The 25,610-nt window shown below is 35.2% G+C and overlaps 1 protein-coding gene across 1 annotated transcript; it reads right to left on the bottom strand.

Annotated features, from left to right (window-relative positions):
* Positions 1-1,133: 1,133 nt before the first annotated feature.
* wdr46 (WD repeat domain 46) lies at positions 1,134-25,194 on the bottom strand. Its single transcript, XM_028801769.2, has 15 exons — positions 25,090-25,194; positions 23,486-23,611; positions 17,521-17,601; positions 15,932-16,044; positions 14,254-14,341; positions 10,969-11,030; positions 10,776-10,880; positions 9,187-9,337; positions 7,567-7,702; positions 5,975-6,074; positions 5,722-5,875; positions 5,493-5,640; positions 4,119-4,309; positions 3,259-3,372; positions 1,134-1,606 (listed from the first exon to the last, which is right to left on the bottom strand). The coding sequence occupies exons 1-15, from the start codon at positions 25,141-25,143 to the stop codon at positions 1,487-1,489; spliced, it is 1,743 nt and encodes a 580-aa protein (XP_028657602.1). The 5' UTR covers positions 25,144-25,194; the 3' UTR covers positions 1,134-1,486.
* Positions 25,195-25,610: the final 416 nt, after the last annotated feature.

Consider the following 25,610-nt stretch of genomic DNA (forward strand, 5'->3'; position numbering starts at 1 on the left):
TATAGGCAATCTTTCCGGTTATAGATACATGAACTTTGACACCAACTGTTGAAAGAGTTACCTGCAGTTCCCACAATTAAATTTTGGGGTTCTTGGAGACTACTTTTAATACGAAATGGTCAGCTCTTGGGTTGAATTTGCTGGGCTACCCAGTCCTGAACAAATTAGCAGTCGATTGAAATGGACATCACTTGTAGATTACTATCCTTACAGTGGAATGACTGATTTCAAAAATCTTTTTAAATCCTCTCAGACTCCTAGGCATTCACATTTTTTTTTCTGATGGTATTTGGAGAGCTCTTGTGATCTTGGCATGATGACACCGCATATACCAGTAGAACAGAAAAGAGAACACCAGGCCTTTGCTATCTGCAGTTTAAATAAAACAGGTTGCACCGGAGGAAGTTCCAAACATTGGCACCTAATCTGCAACACCGGATTCTAATTTTATCAATTTGAAATGATAAATGGAGGAGTGTGTCTACTTTTTCCATGAGACAAGTCTGCATTTTAGTTTATTTAGACTATGAGAATGAACATACTATATCAGTCTTATACGTGAATAAATGACGCATAGCACCTTGATCCTTGGGCATTGCTTGCATGAAGATCTAATGTTTGCCTGTTCAAATATGTTGAAAAAGCCAACGACTTCCATGGGGTGCACGTTTTCACATGACCATACATTATCAAACACACTTAATCCAAAAATCTTTGTTGTGTATCATTTTATTGTTTTTGTATGCTGGGCAAATTAGGGCATTGGAATTTCCTACAAGAGAAAGAGTTCACCGAGTAACAGAAAATGACAATGCTGGTATTGGGATAAAGCACACATCATCCATACACATTCAGACTGTTACATGTCCAGTGTATACACTACAGTGACATATTCTAAACTTTTGGAAATTTTTGTATTTAACTGTAAAACAATTCTTTTTATTTGTAAGAACTGGGGATACTAATGTTTAAAAAATGTACAATTTTCTATAGCAAACGGTTTCACAACAACTCTTAAATTTGGAAAGCTGAAAAAATGTTTTCTGATGTACATCTAAATGTACTTGGTTTTATGTAAATTTTATTATTCAGCATTTTATACAATGGGTCTTAAACAAAGATTACAAATAGAGTTTAAAAATAAATATATTTTGAATCATTTGTTTATTGTGTGTTCTTTTAATAGACACTAGAAGGTTCAACACTATTGTCATACAAGAAAGTAGGCAACATGAATGTATATATGTACAGATATATAAATATATACACAACCCTTTTCTCTAAACATATACTAGAAAAAAAAAGCCATTTTCAAAACATTCATGAAAAACAGACTTTGTGTTGTTATCTCACATTTCTAAGTTCACCCTGCTATATTCAATGTAATCTTTCCACTCAGCAGAAGACCGGGCCTTCTAAACTGGATTGGTAGTAAAATAATTAAGCTGTTTTGGGTATTTTCTTGTTTGAATTCTTTTTAACATTTCTATTCAGACTTTTTGAACCGATCCAATGCTTTCCTTTGACCCAGAGCAGTCATTTTCTCCTTGATCATTTGTTCCTTCTTAGCCTTTTCCCTGGATTCTACAGCTTGTTGGATCAACTCCTGAGACAGAAACACAAGGCAATCAAATCATAAATGATGGGTATAAAAACAAAAAACAGAAATATTTGAGTATTGTAATATTAAGAAAGTGAATGTATAATTTTGAAAGTCCAAACACTTTCAGTGCCAGCGCTGTACAGATTACCACAAAAGTACTATATTTACACTCCATATTCACCACCACTGCCCTGCATCATTTGCCATTTAGCAGTACAAACCATCTTAGTATTAGAAGTACACTTTAAAGCAAACGGACAACAGATAAGTCATTAGTTATTTTTAAGACAGAAAAACAAAACAAGAGACTGGCCCAAAATAATGTTGTCTAATGTCGGCTAAAATCTCTTATTTTCTCCAGTCTCTCCCACATCCCAAAAAGTCATGTTACAGTGAGCATAGGTGCATGTGCCTCTCTTTCACAAAGTACACAAAATACAATCCACAACACCAGCATAAAAAAAGCTCAATAGTCTGCAAATAGATGCATGTCTCTGCAAGTACGCTTTCCACCATATGTAACGTGTGCTAATAAAATGATCAGAGGATCATTACCTGGTCACATTATAAATGAATGCTACATTTTAAAAAAAATAAAATAAAAGCTTATTTATGTTGAATATCCTTTCAGTTATTCAAGTTTCATTTACATTTGAGGAAGTCAATACATTCTGTGGAATAACAGTGTAAATAAAATCGTGCAAAATTCCTACTCCTGTACATAATTATACTTGAAAGCTCTTAGAATTTGGACTGCACAGGCTTTGTTCCTGCTTAAAACGTATTTAGTAGCTAACTGGATATAGTGTTATGAAGAAACATGATCTTTTAGGGTACATACATTCTCTAAATGCATGGAATCATTTACTTCTAAATTTACCATAATCTTAACTGCTATCAATCATTGCGAGTATAATTATTCAAAACCAATTAAAAAAAAATATTTGCTTTCCCTGCCAAGCTGACCTGGACAGAATGTGCTACCTTATCCTCGGCAATAGCCTCAGGCAGCAGCTCCTGAGGAATTCCCATGGCCATGCAAGATGTCCTAAGGCTAGCCCTGTGAGATGCACTCACAGGTTTGCTCCTCATAAATCCAAAAACACCATCCAACTGCACTCCATACCCTTTGATAAGTCTGATATCATTGTTCTAAATAGTAAATAATGTACAAAGACTCTTAACTTGCTACTGGATCAGCTGTAGAAAAGAAACCGAAGTGTTAGAAGACACTAAAACCTTGTCTTTCTTCAAATTGTGTGTTAAAATATATAGTCAGACTTGACAAGTCTCTTATATCCACGGTGATTTGTTCATGTATAAAATAAAGAGCAGCTTAAGGATTGAACCTGGAATATACTGTAGGTACACCTCACTGCTATAGTGAATATTAATCCATACTGCATCTTCAATTCCTGTAGTCAAATTCCATGCATCTTCAAAAATGGTTTATTCTACAGTATTATATTGCAGAGGCTGGCGCTGCAGACTACCCTACGTGCACTTGGCATAAGAGACTATTCCATCCTAGTCGGAATGCACTCCATCAAACACTATGATCCCAAAATCACAATGCTATGAAAGCCCTTCCCCTACAGTGGAGAGGCTGGTGTTGGAAAGCAAATTAAATAAATTAATAATTCATTGAAACAAACCCTTTGTTCATCATAGGCAACTTTCTTCTTCCTTTTTTGTGTACTTCCAGATGAACTTCGACCTTTCATTTTTTTTCTGGGTATAAACTTTTCTTTAGACAGAGGGTCATATCCCTGTAATAAAGATCAGGCAAATAACAAAATAATGTCAGTCTAATGTTAAGTATGTTTTTGCAGTGCAGTTACAAAATTAAAAAAATAGGTTTCAGGATCTTGAAATTTTAGTTTCTTCCAAAAATCAAAAAACACCCTTTTATACTATTCAGAACTGTATGGAAAGACCCTTCTTTGAAGTGTTAACATTACAGGAGAATAACTCGATTGATAAAACAGGCGAGTGATCGTCCTTCAATCTGCAGATAAAACTGTACTACACGTGAGAACTCAAATCCATGTCACTATGAGAATCCGACTAAACAGTTGATGGATTCTTGGTGCACAATGGATGAAGGAAGCATTAGCATGCATTGCCGCCATGGTTCCAAGGCACAATTCAGTGCAGTGAGCAATTTATGTTAATTCAATACAGACATTAACATGCTATGCCTATTCAGATTATCATTTGGAGTAAAATATGAAATTTGTAATAATTGTGTTCATTATTACTAAGCTAAAATGAAACATGAATGTTAATTGAATGTTTAACACAATAAAGATAAATAAGAGTTTAAGATTATTCATACTTGAACAGATGAAAAATGTGAAACATGCAGACATATTTAAATTCACAAGAGTTGCAGATAGCCATAAAACAAAATTAAGATTATTCATGTTTTAAATGGAATACAGTTAGACACAAAAGAGAAGAAGAGGCATGCTGTACTATGTTTCCTTGCGATGTAAAGACTAAAGGTTCATACCAGTCTTTCTACTTTGTCTTTGTGTCTTTGCTCCAAAGTGGCTTTGTCAACTTTTCCAAGTAATGATGGGTCCAAAGTGATTAGTTCTGGTTGGATCTTGTCTAACAGGGCCTTTACTTCCCATTCTTGTCTCTGCTTTACACTGTGGAAGGGGTTAGATTCCAATGCATCAAAATTTGCCTCACCAGCACCTATAGATATACACAAAGATAAACACACAAGTGAATTCAAAATTGCAATTTTGAAGTAATCTCCATACATTTACATTTAATAAGAAAATGAGACTAATCAGACACAAGTACATAAAGCCAACCTTTTTTCCTTGATTAATCTGCACATTAAACTTTTAAAGAAATGATATTACATCTATTTCAGGCTGATATTAGTGCATATGGCTGAAATGTCATTTAATGGTCAGAGGTTTACTGATGCATTGCTTGTGCACACCAACTATAAAGGCTGTGAATATGCAATGTTTGATTTAGCCTATGTTGTATCCTTTGACTGCGGTGGGCTGGCGCCCTGCCTGGGATTTGTTCCTGCCTTGCGCCCTGTGTTGGCTGGGATTGGCTCCAGCAGATCCCCGTGACCCTGTAGTTAGGATATAGCGGGTTGGATAATGGATGGATGGATGGATGGATGGATGTATCCTTTGATATTGGCCTTTGAAGTCAAAAAGCTTTAAACAACAAAGGCTAATGAATGTCCAAAGAAGAAAAACAAGTTAATTGCATATGAAAAGAAAAGAATTCAATCCAATTGACACCATGTAAATTTGCTATAGGAAATTTGACAATCTAAAATAACTAGAAAAAAGAATGCTGCCAGTGAGAGTGCATAGCAAATCAACAATGATTAGAGTGGCCAAAAAAAAAAAAAAAAGAAACAGCAGCATATATCCACATCCCACCTTACCCCATAATGAAGTGATGCAAACATTTTATTAGCAGCCAAAATACAAAAGACCAAGTTGAAATTTCCCAAAATTGAAGCTATGAGCCACTGGAATTCTGTGGTATGAATACATGATGCAAAAGGTAGAAGATGACAATGTCCAAGTTTTCAAAATTAAAGTGCCAACCACTCAAATTGCAACAGCTTAATTTCTGGTGTAGGAAACCCTGTGCATGATTTGGCCATGTCCACAACTAATGATGCAACAGCAAAATGACTTCAAAAGAGCACAGAATAATATGCCAAAGCACAAACTGTTTGTGCAGACATATTCAAAACAACGTTTACCTCAAATTAATTTTAATGAAGGTCTGAACCACTTTATACAGAATTTTGACACCAATGCCCCACTATATACTTTGGACAGTAAACCATTACCGTTGTTCCTTCGTAACCTGTACATATAGTTTTCCAAATTACCTGGCACAAGCATGCTTGAAAATCCGTTAGTGTGGCCGATGCCAAGCACATCTTCAAAAGGGCAGTAACGTACTCCCCAAACTGATCCTTTAACCGAGTGTGCCATGTAAGGCTTATTGACAGGGGTTTCCCAAACACTTTTATATACCTGCATTGGGCAAATAAAAATTATATAATTCTTACTTGTGAGATAGACATATTTAGCAAGAGTACTGCACATTCAAAATACCTGGACAGTGTTTCCACTTCCACATGCCAAAAGGCCCCTCTGACTAATAGAAAGACTACTGCTTCCTGCTGGCAAAACGTAAGATTTCAGAGCTTGGAAGGTGCGTACATCAAACACCTTTAGCTTTCTGTCCAGACCTGAAGTCACCATATAACTGAAAAAAACATTTAAAAAAAAATGAAGAGATAACAATAAACAAACAATGAAAAATGCCTAGATACTAAAAAGGGAAATCTGAAATCAGAGCACTAACGTTCCAGTGTTATCCACCGCAACAGATCGCACTCCTCCCCGGTGACACAACATTTTTACTAATGGTTCTTTCTGACGGGGAGACCATAGGGTCACAGTGCCTGTTAAAGAGAGAAAGTATTAACATTTAAAATAACACAATCTACATTCATAATGGCTAACACGGTACAACACCCTAGTACTACAGACATACAAGACACCGAAGTGTACCGCTACTACATGGTACTGAAGACCCGGTGGAAGAAACTGGCACACATGGACAGCGACATCTTCTTAACGAAATGCAAAAAGGAAAATCTTATCCCGAAAGGCATCATGATAAGGAATCCAACCATACACCAATGTTGTTTCTTGTCCTAGAGAGTGTGTGTATATATATATATATATACACACACACACACACATATATATATATATACACAGGGAACTCCAGTTTCTGTATTACATCTTGCCTGAAGAAGGGGCCTGAGTTGCCTCGAAAGCTTGCATATTGTAATCTTTTTAGTTAGCCATTAAAAGGTGTCATTTTTCTTGGCTTTTCTCTACATTCATAATGGCTAACACGGTACAACACCCTAATACTAACAATAAAGAGAATAAGCTTACCCATATATATGGTGAAAAAAATCATACTAATAAAAATAAAAAAAACAAATATAGTTGTTCCCCTTTATATGTGTAATTCAGTTAGTGGGTAAAATGTTAACTGTCACATAACTTCCTTCAAAAAAAACATGTTTTGCATAAGCTGTTACATTTATTAAAATTGATTCCACTGCCCATTCGGATAATTTTGCACATTTCGATATTTATATGCTGCCTGTGGTTTCCAATTTAGGGAAACGAACATCCGGCATTAGTCTTCATACATCACTCAATAAAACACAAATCAATTGAAAGACTACAAAATATAGGAATCATGGGCAATGGAGAACTGTCAGTGACACAACTCATTTTACAAAAAATTTAAAATGCCAATTTGGCCACAGACATAAAAATACTACAGGTATTGTGCATGCTCACATTCACAAGTTTTGAAGTTTTTCAACTGTTTAAACTTGGCACATTGAAATACCAGAGTTTATTCATAAATACTTGGTAAAGAACACAGGTAATTTTGCCTGCACATTTTCAAATTGTACTTTTAGACTTGTATCATTCATTAATTTTGATAATGCCAATAACCACACCTCATCCAGACTCTGTATTGTGAGTTACATTTTTAGTACAGTTTTAATTAAGAACAAGATCAGTTTTAATCCAATCATGTTTTTTATACAAGAAATAATCCAGATAACACTAAAAGTGTATTACACTGTAGAATAATGTTTATACCTATATCACTTTATATATAGATATACAGGGTGAGAACATTAATCATTTATTTGCCAAATTTTCATGGATGGAGAAATTTTAAAATTAAAACAAATAGCCTGAGATAGGTTTTGATTAATACATCAATAACAGAAGTGGTATGGTTGTTGAGTGATTGGTTAGTTTTATTAACTAACCCAGCACAATGCAAAATCATTCAATGCAACATGCAATTACTCCCATAAAAGCATCAAAAGGGGGGGAAAAAAAGGAATAAACCTGTGGGATGGCCCAGGTGTATGATGGCATTCTGAGGGTTCTGCGCCATGACATCTAGCCTCCCACATTTTGCATTTATAGCATTGACCTCCTTTCCGACTGAAATATCCAAATACTGCAGAAATCCAGTTGCGCTCTGGACAGAGAAATCATTTACATTTAGAAATATTTAAAAGTATTTAATAATAAGACAGAAATGTAAATCTTTTTGAATTTCATTATTTTTTTGCCTTAAATGTAAAAACATGTTATAAGTAATTAAACAATAATGTCAACACAAAAAAATATATATGAGTAGTAGAAAGGGTTTAAACAGATCACATCATTTAATCAAAACAGTCCACTGTACATAACTGCTATGAAACAGCCTTACTCATTATTAGTCAGTCAGTCATTCTCCAACCCGCTATATCCTAACTACAGGGTCATGGGGGTCTGCTGGAGCCAATCCCAGCCAGCACAGGGCACAAGGCAGGAACAAATCCTGGGCACTGTGTCAGCCCACCACAGGTCACACCCACACACCAAGCACACACTAGGGACAATTTAGAATCGCCAATGCACCTAACCTGCATGTCTTTGGACTGTGGGAGGAAACCGGAGCACCCGGAGGAAACCCATGCAGACACGGGGAGAACATGCAAACTCCATGCAGGGAGGACCTGGGAAGTGAACCCAGTTCTCCTTACTGTGAGGCAGTAGCGTTACCACTGCGCCCACCGTGCTGCCCTTACTCATTATTAACAAAAGTAATTTAAAAATCCTTAGACAGTTAAATGTCAAATCCACACATCATCAGATAAACAGCAGGCACAATTAGCACAGCTGATATTAAACTAACAGTGGAAACCTCATGAGGGATAAATAAGACACAAGTTGCATATTCTAACCTTACTCTAGAATAATTTTTTTAGGGGTTTACTGTAAGTGATTGGTCTATTAACCACATCCCAGATCACATGTTGAAAAGAGAATGCAAGTGAAACTGAAAATTTCAAATACAACCTGGATGGCACAAGCTAGTTGATAAGCAGACTTTGCAGTCTGAAAAAACTGCAGTCATTTTTTATGAGGGGTTAAACAAGATGAGTGACATGCTTGTTACATGTTGTTTAAAACAATATATTTACTTTTATATAATATGTTGTACTTTAAATCATAATCGTAGTTACAAAACTTGTAATAATGCATTTCATTTGAAAGCTTCTGCAAAATATGTTTTAAATATCAATTTAAAGTTGCAAGAAGGCCAAGCCAATTGCCCCTGAGGATTAGGTTGCATACATAAAATGCAAGGAAGGTCCACAGCAGAATGGGTGAATCACTCTACAGGCTTCGTTTGTGGATATTTCCATAGCACCCCCAGGCATTAAAAAAGCAAAGGTTGTGTGTCAACAGACTCCATAGCATAGCACAAAGACACACGTGGGTCACATTACATAGATAAGTAGATGCTAACTGTGCCGTTATTGGCACAACAAATGTTCACACAAGACATGATGTGGCTGACAAGCTTGAATAGATTAATAAGACAATGGAACAAGCATGTGCAGATGTGATCAGTTACAAATCCTGGGTGGCTGGAATATTAATTTCAAAAATATATGTTTATAACTATACCGCAGTGGCTAGCAGAAAGTGGTAGGGTAGAAATTCCATTCTCAGAACGTCATTAAACTTCTTCAAACAATGAAGTTCAATTCCTTGGTTGTCATAGATGTACAGCCATTTTTTTTGTGCAACAGCAAACATTGCTTCAGTGTGAAGCCACCTAAAAATAAGGAAAGAAAATTGAAAAATTAATTTGGAGCTCTATTGTTCTCTAGATTCTTTATTTCACCTTGTTAAGAAGCACACACTTATAGAACACACTCAAATCCAGCAGTCACAAGGAGCCAAGATCCTGTCCATCAGGGGTGTGAGTTATAAATGCTACATTTTAAATCACTTAGAACAAAATGCTTCACACCATGTTTTAACTTTACAATGGTGTACTATGTTATGAATAAGGTGGGGAACACTACTGAATAAATAAAGGGGTAATTCTTTACTTTAAGAATATAGTATAAAATGTGTCCCAGAAATTATTTTTACTTGTTGCAAGATGTTAAATTTGTATTTGGGTAATCTGTGATCAAAGAGCAGTCATATCTTATAGCATTTATAATAAATGCACAGGCAAAAATTGGATGCTCACTTTAAAAGTGTATTCAATGCCTTAATAATCACAATATTATACACCAGAAATTATTATTATAAAAAGGTATAAACAATTCTGCCCTAGGATTACACAACTTTCTCCATACACTAATGATTCTTGTTAACAGCACATCCATGGTCCAAATCTATTAACAAGCTAACATCAGTGGTATTTTACAGTTTAAGGATATATAGCAGAAATGTTGTGTCTTTTACTAGGATTTCTTTTCACAATGAAAATAACCTTTAACCATTTTTTCCTTTGCAAATGCATGCTAACATAGGTCTACATTACAAGTCAAGGTATAAATGTCCATTAAGTGTATGGACAATTTCAAAAATGTATTTTAACAAGAACTGTAGATATTTTTTATTCCCATACACTTATACTTTCTCCCAAAAACAAAGCTGCAATAAAATACAGTCAATCACAAACAATGAAGAATGCTACAAACCAAAACTGACAGACTGTTGTACGTAAAATTCTATAAAATGAAAAAAATCCCCCAAAAACATTAAAACAGATGTTTCATGCACTAGTCATGTATATAAATCTAAGGTTCTAGTATTTCTGCATTATAGTAAGAGTAGTGTACTTTATCTCAATTATTTACTTAATGATAAGACGTATGGCACAGTCAAACACACACAATTCTAGAGAACAGTAAGTGACAAACTTAAATAACTAAAATGCGTAAATCCATAAAAAATAAAAACATGAAATAACTATTACAGTACCTTTCCCTGTACTAGATATGGAAAAAATGAAAGGGAAAATAAAAAGAGGTTTTGACATTTGCTCCTAATTACACTATTTTTTCTTATCTAACAGATTGTGAAGTAGTAATTATTGAAATAAAGCATATTTCATATTTTTCATAAATTGTCAGTGTCTTATAATAAATGAATTCATGTAACTAGCAGTTTATTAAAAATTACCTAAATAACAATAACATCAATCAAAAGCTGTGGTTTCAAAACTTTATAAACTGTCACAGCCATTTACTCACTTGATGTCATTAACTGTTTCCATGACATTAATCTCACACAAAAGTTGCTTTGTGTGCCAATCCATTGCTGCAATGTGACCACGACGTCCTCCCAAAATGAGGTGTCTAGAAAATCAGGAGAAACTTAAGTTAGGGAAATCTTTGTCAAGGTAGATAAGATGTCATATAAAGGCAATAACAGTTTTACATTCACCTGCCATTGATGGTGTAGTCCAACTGGTATGGTCCAAACTGATTGAGAGTGAGATTGAAATACTGAAATAAAGGGAAAAAGGGAAGAAAAAAAAACAAAGCAAAAAAAATTTAGACAACAATTTGTTATTAAAATATACATTTTGAATATTTTGACAAAAGTTACCCAAGTATTGAAGCTAAATATAAATTGGTTATTTGGGTTACACTTTCAGACTGTTTTCTTTTTTTATGCATCAGCCAGTCTTCATCTGCCTCCAGAATATCTTAATATGAAGAAGAAGAGGAATGAATCCTACTGTCCAAACTGTCTGGATTGTCTCATTTCTCAAATTATCACCAATGACACAAGTTATTTACTTAATCCTTATCTAATTTAGCTTAGTATGAAATGTTCTCCTTTGCCAATTTCAAGAAGAATTTGAAGGGGTTGCACATGGAAATATATAATTATACCCACTGGAGACTCAAATAATACAGTTTAATGGTTACATTTTTTATCAACTTAAACACAAAGAGTATATACAAGGCAAACAAACATATGAAGCTTTCTGGATGCACTTTGAAACCAGTGGTCATTTTATCTGCCACCTCATTGTGCCTAATAAAGAAAAATATAAATACTTTATTCTGCCTCCTACTGAAAAACATGTAGGGTCTGACTACTACAGCATTTTTTCTGGTGACATCACGATTTGCTATACTGACAAGCTCACAGCCTCATTAAAATATGCAGTTCTACAATACTGTTTTTCATGTTACTAACACAAAATTGAAAGAAGTGATGGAGGCAGGGAGGATCAAACGTACACTATTTACTAGTGTGATGTGTGAGTCAGTGTCTTGCACCCTAAAGACGAAGCAGAGTCTCAGTACTTTAGCAAAACCAGCTTTATTCCACTTGAAACAGGAACAGCAAGGTTATTTATTGTAGCAGGATCTACCATACTACTACTACTACTACTACTATTATACACAGACACAGCAAACAGGCAGGGTCGGGTCCAGATCAGTGGCCAAGTTATAATGTTCCCTGCATTACCCATCAGGCAACCGGCACTTTGTGTGTGGCACCGGTCAGCTTGCAGTTGTTTCTGCGGTGTTGCAAATGTGCGGTTGCCTAGGTAATGGTCAAGCAACCCTCAACAGATGCTGCAGTCGTGCTTCTGCGTATCATCCCATTGAGGAGGGTCTCAAAAGGTCTTACACTAGAATAAGTTTCATTATATATCTTGTTCAGCCATAGCATAATTATCTGTTATAACAAAATCCAGCAGGTTTCACACCTCACTGGCTTCACTATAATATCCTTAAGTACTTGATGCACTGCTATATAGTTTAATGGAATACTAACATTCATTCTATGCAATTCATGGAAGTGTCAGGATTACTGAAGAGAGGAGGAGACACCGGATGTTTCAACCTGGAGATGTACATTCACCTAAAAACATTATTTTCAAATTATTTGATTTCATACAACAGACCTGGCTGCATATTGAATGGAGAATGAAATATTCTTTCAGAAAATAGTACATTTTAATTGTAGATTCATTGTACTATTTGCAACATCATGTTTTTCTTATAAACATTAATCTGCAATGAAAATGATAAGATTTGTAAACCAGGAGATTTGCTGGTTAAAAGTGAACATGTGGAGTAAGTTTAAAGGCTTATATTTCAATTTTAAGCAACTGTCTTAGTAGCTGCAATTATAGCCACTTAACTAGATTACCAGTTTTTTCGAAAACTTGAACAAACAGCTGGCCACCATTGTGTAAAAAGACCTTGACTTAAAAATATGACTTATTCCTTACTTTACTGAAAGCATAAAAGTGTCAAGTAAAGACAGGAAATGGTTGTGTTTTTTCTGGGAACTTTGTTCTGAAAGTAGCCAAGATTGTTGAGGTGGTGACTGGCTTTTGCATGTTCAGGTGGTGAATGGCTTTTGCATGCTCAGAATCATTTCTCCTGCTCACAAGTGTTAATCAGCAGGTAATGTCCTGAACCTAGACTGGTTAACTTTAGCTGGTATTGCATTGTGGAAATGTAAGGTCAGCAGAAGATTGACAAAGTCATCCTACTGCTACTCATGCCTAGGACAAGGCCTCTTGCTGTCCAGGAACTACACTAAGAGAGCACACTTTATTCTTCTGTGGGCATGTTCGATTCAAGTGTATATGGGAATGAAAGCTGAGCTAAAAGGAAGCTATATATATCTTTAGTTAAGTGCCATAACTTAATGTTTTAATATCTCTGCCATTGGCACCAAGGAGACATTTATTGGTTTGACATATGGCTGCAATTCTTAAATTTTTAACAACAGTGTATCCCCCCAAACAAAATCATTACTGAAAAGGTCCATAAGCACATTTTGGCACTGTAACACAAAGACTGCTTGAAAATTTGAAAACGCCTCACAAACTATACATACTGTGTATGCCACATTATACTGTATTTTGGGATCCTGTTCGTGCCTTTAATAAACAAAAATGAAACAAAGGTTACTGAGGAAGATACTAACATTTGTTATACAGTACAATGAAACCTAACTGGTTTTACTGTTTAATACTATCACTTACATTTAAAACACTTTTCCTTAACAATAACTGAATTTTTAGATCTCGCTATTCTTTGTTGAGGTTTACCCAACCATTCAAAACCAAGTGACTGAGCTTTCTCAGTTACACAAAACTCATGTGCATATGGGACAGTTTCTGTCTTTCTGCAAAAAAATTAGAGTTTAGCCATATCTAGATATTTATTTGCAGTTTCTGCCTGCATTGACATCTGCCCACTTACTGTACATGCGCACACATATGAACACTTTGCTATGCTCAGTGGTCTCTATTACCAAATGTTCATTTTTTGTGTGGGTATTCAGTCTTCACCTAAATAGTCTTCTATTGCTAAGTAAGGCAGTTTTCAAATTTTAAGCATATGTATTTATACTTGTTTTCACAGCTATTTTTTTTTTTTTTGCTGGTATGAAGTAAAAGGTATTGTTGCATTATGTATAATAATGTATGATATTTAACAATAATCTGCATTTTACTATATCAAATCAAACGTAATTACATAATCATACTTGCTTCCATACTCCGGTGTCATATCTTTAAATAATTTACATGCCTTCCATTAGAAATCAATGAAGTACAATACATGATAAATGCAAACAACATCCTCAATATAATATCATCATTAAACCTAATTTATCTCGATAACGAATGCGTGTTTTTTCATCTTGTACAGAAAATGTTATTATTCACAGTAACATGCAGTTGCTTACTTTAGATCCAGCGGTGATATCCACTGCTTCTGCTATGTCTTCTTGAGAGATTGTACATGTATCTTCACCATCATCACCCTCTAAAAACCTAAAAAAAAGAATTAGGGAATGATACTACAAGTGATCAATCACCTACAAGCCTAAAATCTATATAAATGTTATAACGATATCCTATTGTGACGGTGCAGGTCATGGTCCATGCTCCCTCTTCCAGCTTTGGGAGCCTCTTGAACCCAACATCGTTGGTAATGTAACCGAATGAACTGGCAGATGAGGACAAATCACACTGGTAGCAAGGGGATGGTGTAAAAGTGTTCAGTGCTTTTATTAAAAACAAACTAGACAGTGTCCAAAGTGCAGTGCTTCAAGAACATTTCAAAAATAAATAATCCATAAAAAACAGGTTCAATAAGTGGATGTTAAAAATCAATAAATGATCCTTTAAAACAAGGTTAAAAAATTCTTAAAAATCATTCTTAAAATCAACAGGCTGGAAGCGGTCTCATTTAAAAAAAAAAAAAAAAAAAAAACCTGGTGCCTTCTCCTTTTAACTGGTGGCTCCCCTGCTCATCACATATGGGCCTTGCAGCAGAGGAATCGCCCCTTTCAGCAGGTGCAGCTGCTTTTCAAACTGGTCCGGTAGCCTTCAATCCCCTGAATATGTACAGCTCCCTTGCCGGAACGAGACTGGGGTTCCCAAACGTCCAGGGCGCTCACACTGGGGTTTACCCTCCCAAACATCCTGGACTCCCATTGCCTTATGCGGCAAGCTGTCAACCTTCTTGGTCACTCCAGCTCCTTGAAATCGTTCAGCTGGAGTGACCACTTCCAACTTCCTCCTTGAGTGTCGGCCACACAGTCCTTCCAGGGCTCTACTCTCCCAGCTGCCTGCTTCTCTGCAGCAAGCCTGCTTTCTCTCGCTCTTGCACCGGCTTTCAGCGCCTCCTACCATCTTCTTCTTCCTCTAACCTCCACTCTCTTTCCTTCTCTCTCTTTTTTTCCCCCTCTGCACTTGCACCTCTCCATTTTATATTGAGATGTGGCACAGGTATGGCAATTAGCAGCTCCCGGCAACAATTACCGACACGGGCGACCCTGCACCTGTACACCGAAGTGTGGAAACACCCATGCCGCTTCGTGCCCGGAACTGCTCCTGCCACACCCCCTACTTAAAGCCGTGAGTGCGGCGATTATTTATTTAAAAGGTAATCAGCCATGGACCTCACTTTACCACACCTATAGATAGAAGTATCCGATACTGTGTTCTCTAGTGAGTTCAAAATGTAACAGGTAAAAGGTAGAGGAAATTCATCTTTTAACAGATCACCAGTTCATTACTGGGAACTCTTGATGCACAGAGTCATTAACATTGTATTTTTTTTTGTGAAATGTAAACTTCAGAAGCTGTTATATATTTTTATGCTATTTGCTTTAATGAGAGCAAGTCTGAAAAAAAATCTTTGAGATATGACACTAAAGTAACTAAAAGATAAAAATGAAATTTGAGATCTCCCGATATTTTTTATATGCGACTATATGCAAATAAGACCCTCAATTCAATTAACTAAACTAAACTAAAGTTTTCTAACTAACAAATACAAGTTAAAAACATGTACTTTGTAATTATTCAATCAAAAAAAAAAAAATCAGAAATTCAATTCATCTTTAAGTAACTCACCCAGCCTCTTCTGGAAGCAACAGGTCATATCGTGCTGCTTGCTTCTGTGCCAAACTGGTGTTCTCTTCTGATTTTATCACTATATCTTTTAGTCTTCCCTTTGACAGTTTTTTCTGACAAAGCGTAGAAATGCAGAGGTGTGAAAATAATATTAGCATGAGCTATTGCCATTATAATACTTCTGCTACTGGAAATTATATATATTTTACATATTGTTCACATACAGTTGGAAAATACAATGTTAAACATAATTAGGAAAACAGTAAAAGAAATAAGAACTGTGAATCTCAGAGAATTTTTTTTTTTTTAAATGTTTTTAAAGTAAACATAAAACAATTTTATCAACCCCAAAATGTCAAAGGATTCAGTCATAAACTAAAATAGAATGTTCACTCCTTTAATTAACCCTAATAGAAACACATAACTGTTCTGTAGGAGACCCACTGCCACATAAGAGACAATTTAGTAGAAAAAGATGAGTGACAAAATCTCACTTACAGAAATGTGGTGGAGGTTTTTCTATGCTAACCCTCTTATTAACTAAGGAATCCACATTTATGTTATTGTGAGGATAAAACAGCATAAAATTCTGATTGGCCAATGTGTTCCAAAATGGGAGTATAACCTTGGGAAAACATTGCCTCTACAGTTAATACACATTTATTTGTTAATTAATTATTATTACTACTCTCCTCTGATCAATTACGAAACTGTAATCACTAAGGTCCAATAATTTTGGAAATGGGAATAACAAATAGGCTTTTTCAAAGCAGTTGTTTCTTTCTTGCTGCACTTTTAATTGCAGTAGAAAGCTTTATTTCCTAACAAAAATCAACTTAAATTTTATCACATACACTTTTTGTGTATGTGAAGGAAAGGAATATACACATTACCTCAACATGCAACTATGCTTTTGATTGAATTTAATCTTTTTTCTATAATAATTCCATACTATTATTACTTGTGTAATCTGTACTATAAATATAAAGAAGACACAAATAAATCGTACATATTTTTTTTTCTAAATCAAGTTTGTGAGCTTTTGCCAAATTATATTATGGCTAGGGATGCATTCTTAAGAGATATTACTCGCATGCATAAAAACTTCAGCAGAAATGTTGCTGATCCTTATACACTAATACAGGGCTGTCTTGCTCCGATTACTACATATCACACTATCAAACAAAAATATTCATTTTTTTCCCTATTTTCCCCCTGAATAGCATGTACATTTATAAAATCTATTGCTGCCTTCTTTATATAGCATTACTCGCACATTAGATATTTTCAATGTGCTGCCAATTTCGTTGGAAACACAGGTGTACTGCGCAAAATAAAAGGACAATTCAAAATAAGAACAGATAAAAATAACATTTCTGATTACCAAAAAAAAAATAGAAGATTTGCTTTATCCAACATGGGAAATTAAGCAAATATTTTATATAATTAGGTGAGAGCTCTGCAACTGTAAAAGCCAAATTGCTGAGCTTAATTTAACCACAAGATACGCAAACACCTGATAAAACACAACAATCTGAATCAAACGTATCAATGCAAAAACACAAAGATGATATGAACTGTAGGTTTACCGATTCATTTTTTTCCCCACGTGAAAATTTTTCCAGTTTATCGGCAGGAATTGGTGCATCTCCTACAAAAGGGTCTTCTTTCTGTGAAGCAAAGGATAAAAATAAATGCACTTCACAATTACAGTACATATAGAAACAAAAATACTAGTAAATGTAAATGAAGTCTGCATTGATGGGATGCAATTAAAGCTTACTCAGTTTTCTGGGCTTAATATGTATTTGCTCGTACCAGGTGTCTTTAATAATACATAACAGAACAGAAGATGTAAAGAGTGCAGTTTACTCCTTTATGTTTTAAGCAGAATGAAAATATATTACAACGCATTACATTTTAACTAAAGATATGATTTTCCAGCTACGGTAGATACAGTGCCCTTCATGATGTTTGACACAATGACACATTTCCCCTTGAGTTACTACTTTGCTCCACAGATCAAAATTACAAATCATACAATTCCATACCATACCATATTTATTTGTTAAGCGCTTAAAAACACAGCATTACAACTGACCAAAGCGCTGTACAGTTAAGACAAGTGAGACTAAGAGCAAAAAGTTAAAAACAAACATTAAGAGCGAATTAGAACAGAGAATACTAAAAACAGGTCAGGGGACCCAATAAAATAAAGAAATAGCGAAAAGTAAGTAGAAAATGAAACAGATTAAGAATTAAAAGCCAATGTGAAGAAGTGCGTTTTTAGGCGTGATTTGAAAGTGGCGACTGAAGCGGCTTGCCTAACCACTAAGGGTAGGGAGTTCCAGAGCCTGGGTGCAACGACAGAAAAAGCCCTTTCACCACAAGCTTTAAAACGTACCTTGGGAACGGTTAGGAGCAGCTGATCTGCGGATCTAACACCACGAGGGGGATTGTGACGATGGAGCAAGACACTCAAGTAGGCGGGAGCTAGACCGTTTAATTCAGATATGATTAAAGTGCACATTGCGGACTTTAATTGATGGGTATTTGCATACATTTCGGTCATATAATGTAGAAATTACAACACCTTTTATACATGGTCTCCACATTTCAGGGCACCTTATTGTTTTGTTAATCTTAATTCTGTCAAAGCAATTGGAAACCATTATCCAATATTTGGCAGAAATATGCATTAGACTAATAATTTTATCACAGTTTGTTCATGTCTTAACATCCAGAGACTTAATGAAGTCCTTCATGCTGCAGTCTGCAATTCCACTGTTTTTATGGTACGTATCTCTTATGTTATTAATAAAATGTATTAAATAAATAAATAATTTCCATGATTACTAGAAAACATGTAAAGGAATTGCACATAGGATAGGATACTTCCTAAACAACACCTACTGTATAACATGAAACTGAACTTCCATGCCTCAACTCACCAGTAGAACCTCATATCATTAGTCTGCTTTAGCCATCAGATCAACTTATTTTTTTGGTCATTACTCTTTCAGCTCAGACTACACACTGCAAACAACAGTAGTCATGGCAAGAGAGCCTATAAAAATAGCAAGCTCAAGGTTGGCAAACACCACCTGCCTGATACTTGTTATCACACAATCTCTGCATTAATTTTCATATTTAAAATGAGGACCATTGCTTATCAACCAAGATGGACATTTAAAATAATCATGATACAATGTACAAAAAAATATAAGTTTATTGGGTATATGGCCACCCTAAGACACTTTATACAGCAAACAAGAATATAACTCAAAGTAATAAAAATAAAGTAGAGGGTGGAATGCATTTTAAGGATCCATATCTTCATGCATTTAGAGAGTATATGTGAGAACTCCAAGAAAATTCATTATTGATGAAGATGCCACATTTATCTAAAACTGTATAGAACCTAATCTAATGCTTTTAGCATTCCTACAAGACATTCTCTAATTCAACCATTTTCTGAACATGCTTTTGTTCCATATTGAGACTGTGAGAAGCTAAGGTGTTTACTGGTGGTATGAAATCATGCATCCAGTTAAAATATAACAATAGATGAACATCATCAGCCACAAGATAATACATGCACCTTTATACTTCACTATCTGCTGTTAAAACAGAGAAAAGGTATTAAATTAAGCATTTAATGCTGTAACATGAAACTGACACTAATAGCACTTATGAGAATATTTGTGTCCAGAGAATATCACTCTCATTAAAATTTGTATATATAATTTGTTTAACTTTGTGTAACACAATTTTTTTTTGATATTTAGCAGTTGATTGTTCTTTACTATGTGTATTAAACACATACAAATATTCTGGGACAAGTGGATAGGTATTTATTTACATATATAAAAAATACTGAATTTAACACCTTTTTTTTTTTTTTTTTTTTTTTTAAAAGTTCATAGGTTTATAGGGTTATTATTGTAACATGTACAATGAAACATGATATGGATAACATGATGTTATTGGTAAAAGTGAATTCAATTTCCTTTTTTATCTTCTAGTAAGCAATAATAAGCACAAATGGCTTCAGATTTCCTTTTACAACAGTGTGAAATATATTTTCTTATTTAAACAGGTTATAAATATACTTTATCATTAACAGATCTTGATGATTGTTTGCTCATGAGTCCCCAATTATGTAAACTGTTGCAATGTTTAATTAAGTACATTAATTTTGCCATTGTTATATATCACAGTTTCTAGCATACACATTTTTTAAACTAACTTGAAATTACATTTTCTCCACTCAAATTTATGCATAAATAAAACACAAAGTATTACAGTCTTTAATAGAACTGAGATAAGGTTTCATGCAGTGTGCAAAAGCAACCTTCACTGTCAGTATAATTGAACACAAGAAACAACATTGTGCTATAAACATGCTAGTGCACTTTCAACAGGTCATTCATCTCTGTTACGTTCTATTCATTCATCCTATTCACCAGCTTTGATTAAATCAAACATGTCACTATTTTCTTCTTATAAACAGTCTCCCAAAAGCCATTTACACTACAGGTAACTGCTGGGCTTGATTGAGCAGTACAGCTGTTTTAACTAAACCGAATCCTGCCTTCAGTAAAATTGTTTAAACAATAATTTACTATAAGAAAACTGGGTAACCAGTAACAGAATTTGAATAAATAGTTTAAAGATGGTGAGTGAAAAAAAAAAACAGAAGCAAATGAGGACTACCAATTCTGGAGTGTGGCTCTCTCATTAAGATTATTACTTAGGTCATTATCAATGTCTACTAGGTAATAAAGAATGACTCTGTGACAATACACAATGCAAAAAAATATTTTTGTAATGTGGATTTATTAGTAGATTTTATTTCAGTATTTCCTATTATACCCTAAAGGGCACCATGAAGGTTACTTACCGTTACTAGTTTCCAAATGCTTTTCTATAGCTATAAATATGATCAATAAAATAATCTTAATTGATTAAATATAAATAAGGCATTTATTATATTTGTATAATGCAAAAACTGAAAACAACATAACTGTGGATTACAGAAAAAGTTTCAACCTACAGTGGGTACGGAAAGTATTCAGACCCCCTTCAATTTTTCACTCTTTGTCATATTGCAGCCATTTGCTAAAATCATTTAAATTAATTTTTTCCCTCATTAATGTACACACAGCACTCCATATTGACAGACAAAAAAAAGAATTTTTGAAATTGTTGCAGATTTATTAAAAAAGAAAAACTGAAATATCACATGGTCCTAAGTATTCAGACCCTTTGCTCAGTATTTAGTAGAAGCACCCTTTTGAGCTAATACAGCCATGAGTCTCCTTGGGCAAGATGCAACAAGTTTTTCACACCTGGATTTGGGGATCCTCTGCCATTCCTCCTTGCAGATCCTCTCCAGTTCTGTCAGGTTGGATGGTAAACGTTGGTGGACAGCCATTTTTAGGTCTCTCCAGAGATGCTCAATTGGGTTTAAGTCAGGGCTCTGGCTGGGCCATTCAAGAACAGTCACAGAGTTGTTGTGAAGCCACTCCTTCGTTATTTTAGCTGTGTGCTTAGGGTCATTGTCTTGTTGGAAGGTAAACCTTCAGCCCAGTCTGAGGTCCTTAGCACTCTGGAGAAGGTTTTTGTCCAGGATATCCCTGTACTTGGCCGCATTCATCTTTCCCTCGATTGCAACCAGTCGTCCTGTCCCTGCAGCTGAAAAACACCCCCACAGCATGATGCTGCCACCGCCATGCTTTACTGTGGGGACTGTATTGGACAAGTGATGAGCAGTGCCTGGTTGTCTCCACACATACCGCTTAGAATTAAGGCCAAAAAGTTCTATCTTGGTCCCATCAGACCAGAGAATCTTATTTCTCACCATCTCAGTCCTTCAGGTGTCTTTTAGCAAACTCTATGCGGGCTGTCATGTGTCTTGCACTGAGGTATGTGTGGAGACAACCAGGCACTGCTCATCACTTGTCCAATACAGTCCCCACAGTGAAGCATGGCGGTGGCAGCATCATGCTGTGGGGGTGTTTTTCAGCTGCAGGGACAGGACGACTGGTTGCAATCGAGGGAAAGATGAATGCGGCCAAGTACAGGGATATCCTGGACAAAAACCTTCTCCAGAGTGCTAAGGACCTCAGACTGGGCCTAAGGTTTACCTTCCAACAAGACAATGACCCTAAGCACACAGCTAAAATAACGAAGGAGTGGCTTCACAACAACTCTGTGACTGTTCTTGAATGGCCCAGCCAGAGCCCTGACTTAAACCCAATTGAGCATCTCTGGAGAGACCTAAAAATGGCTGTCCACCAACGTTTACCATCCAACCTGACAGAACTGGAGAGGATCTGCAAGGAGGAATGGCAGAGGATCCCCAAATCCAGGTGTGAAAAACTTGTTGCATCTTGCCCAAGGAGACTCATGGCTGTATTAGCTCAAAAGGGTGCTTCTACTAAATACTGAGCAAAGGGTCTGAATACTTAGGACCATGTGATATTTCAGTTTTTCTTTTTTAATAAATCTGCAACAATTTCAAAAATTCTTTTTTTTGTCTGTCAATATGGAGTGCTGTGTGTACATTAATGAGGGAAAAAATTAATTTAAATGATTTTAGCAAATGGCTGCAATATGACAAAGAGTGAAAAATTGAAGGGGGTCTGAATACTTTCCATACCCACTGTATCTCAATTCAAAATGTAAAAAATAAAAGTTTAATTAAACAGGATAAATTTAAGATTGTGATACTGTCACTAGTAGAACTAAAAGCACTGGGTTGTGTTGCCTAGGAAAAAGATGTTGAACCAGAAAGCACACCAAAAAAACAGATTGAAATCTCCACTTTTAACTTAATGCAAGACTCTGAAAAAATCTCACAAAATATACACATGTATGGCTAAAAAAAATCAATGTAACTAAAACCAAAATTGGTAGAAGTAAAAATTAAAATGAAGTAGAGCTGCACTGCAACAGACACTTAATTCACTTCTTTTAGCATTTGCTGTGATGTATTTAAGTATTTTAAATTTTTAGTAGCAACATAATTTATTCCTGACTAAAAGTCACCTTGAACTGTGAATACTGAAGCTGAAAAACAACGTTTTGAAATACAGTATCCACCATACCACATAGTTCAGTATGAACTAAAGTCTACTTTTTTATTCACAGTACTGTATTTGGTTAAAAATGGTTTAAGAAGATGTCGCCTCTTAAATCAATAAAGTAATACTTAACAATTTAACAATATTTCTGTCACACTGCCTAAAATAAGACTTATACACTTTATGGGAATTATAATTCAGAATATAAGCAATGACAGGGCACATGCACGTATACATTCAAACTCATTTACACTAGACAATAGGAGTCCCCAAATAACTTGACATGTACTTCTTTAAGACATACATTCAGAAAAACGAACACAAAGACACAGACAAGTGGAAAATGAGCGTGAAATAGCTAAAAAAATGCATTCCATGTGTAACCAATTGTCATTGTCCAATTTCTTGGGGAAAGAAGGGAAAAAAAACCCAAACTTAAATTCACATTTCGTAAGGGACACCTTACCCCAGATATGACAATCTTCTTACTTTGCTTTTTGCCTCTTGCATTTTTTGCCACTTTTTGCACAGGTTTCTTTTTTGCAGGGGTTTCCTCTCTGTTGGTCCCAGTATTAAAGTAACGCTTCAAGGCCTTTACCAAAAGAAAATAAAAGAAATACTTGATTTTTTAATACTATTTTTCTATATTTAAATAGACAACTAAGCTATGAATCAAATGCACAATACAAATAAATATAAAATGCACAAATGCCGAAAATAGCAAATATTATTGATGTTTCTTGCATAATCTGCATTTGTTAAAAAAAAAAAAAAGGTTTATGATGAATCAATAAAACAAAAAAGTTAACATTTAACCAATTCAATACACTTCAATTGCTTATGTAATTTGTATTCATGTAATAAATTTTCTGAGGCATAAGTTTTGGTTAAATGTTAACACACAGCAAACCTGCAATCTATATATTTAATGTACTGTATATCTTTAGTATCCAAAAAGGCAACAATTTCACTTTAAACGTACATTACTTGAAATCTAATCATCATTATAATCAAAGCAGTAAATCGCTACATGGACGCCATGTACAGAACTGGATCATATCCGACCGAACACATGAACTTGGTGGCTTTGATCCATCTCTCTCCACACGGTCAAGGTTTAATCGTACACGAACATCACATGACAGATGTACCAGCTCCTTATATACATGGGGCAGAGTGAAAACATTTTACTGTGACTGCGGCACCTTTATTCAGCCGATATATTTTTAATGGACTGTCCCAATGGTGCCTACGCTGGAAACCTTCAAGATTGAGTGCAATGTCCCCCTGATGCAGTAAGAATGTTATTTTGGCTATTGTTATTGTTTTTTTGGCTATTATAATGTGATGTTTGTATCTGTGCACATTTACACATATTTATTATATTGTAGTACTAAGTACTTTACTGTATCATACTATAATAACCCATTCGCTAAACAATAAATCATCAAATAATAATTAAAATAAAATAATCATAATTTTTCTTACCCAGATGAAAATAGTGATATAGCAAGATGCTGAGGTGAGCTGACCAAACCACCCTATCCTCAAAAACGTAGTCCAACAACTCCTGAAGTTCTAAAAATCATATGTTGCAACTCAAGCGACAAAGATGGTGTATTACTACTAAAACTAACAATCAAACCAATCGTATTTCTAAAAGCAATACCTTGACCGCTCAATTCACTTTTAAATGAAAGGCATTGACTAATCACAGATTAAAAGGTAACTGACTGTGTCATATGAGACCAAAAGCCCCAGCTCGCTCAGTTATTATCCGAACAAGTAAGAAAATGTAATCCTGCTTGGATTGTGTCAAAAGTTGTGACAAACAGTATGGTCGTTAAATATGTATGATTGTTTGAACAATACAACCTGCCAGACAAACTGCCAAATTACAATTTACGTACACTCCATCCAATCTGATTAACGTTCAGTGAATACGAATTCTACACATATAGCAAGCCAAGGCGTTTAAAAATATTTTTAAAGGTATATGCAACTTCTGCTATTATCTAGCCGGCCACTACACCAAGAAGACACAGTAATACTTCAAACTAAATTAATTACCTTTTGTTTACCCACGTGGGATCCACTTGCTTCCACATCGTCTTCTTTCGCCATGTTTTAAAAAATTACATAAAAAAGTACTTCCGTCGCAATGCAATTGCCGCATTTACATATCTCGTCCAATCGAGTTTAGCTGAACCGTGACGTAAAACCTAAGCGACTAAATACCGTGGAAAACCAATTTAGTGCCATCTCATGTGTTCGACGTTTCTTGGTGAAAACAATTTATTAAAACTGTGAATTTTCTTTAAAAGAACGATTCTCTGTTTTAGACGTTCTAACGGAATTAGCATGGATCTAGGGATTGCTCCTGTCTTGCGTCTGATGCTGCCATAGTTGACACCGACTTTCTTAATTTAATGATGAGAAGGTATAATGATATTGCTAAGTTGTTTGCATGTGAGTGTTTTTATCTTGCGATGGATTGGCTCCCCGTCCAGGGACTGCTCCTGCGTTGCGCTCGATTGTTAGCTGGATGTGATCCAGTTTTCCTGCATCCCTACTCACGATAAACGGATTAC

This window comes from Erpetoichthys calabaricus, chromosome 1, assembly GCF_900747795.2.
Source record: "Erpetoichthys calabaricus chromosome 1, fErpCal1.3, whole genome shotgun sequence".
NCBI classification, from domain to species: domain Eukaryota; kingdom Metazoa; phylum Chordata; class Cladistia; order Polypteriformes; family Polypteridae; genus Erpetoichthys; species Erpetoichthys calabaricus.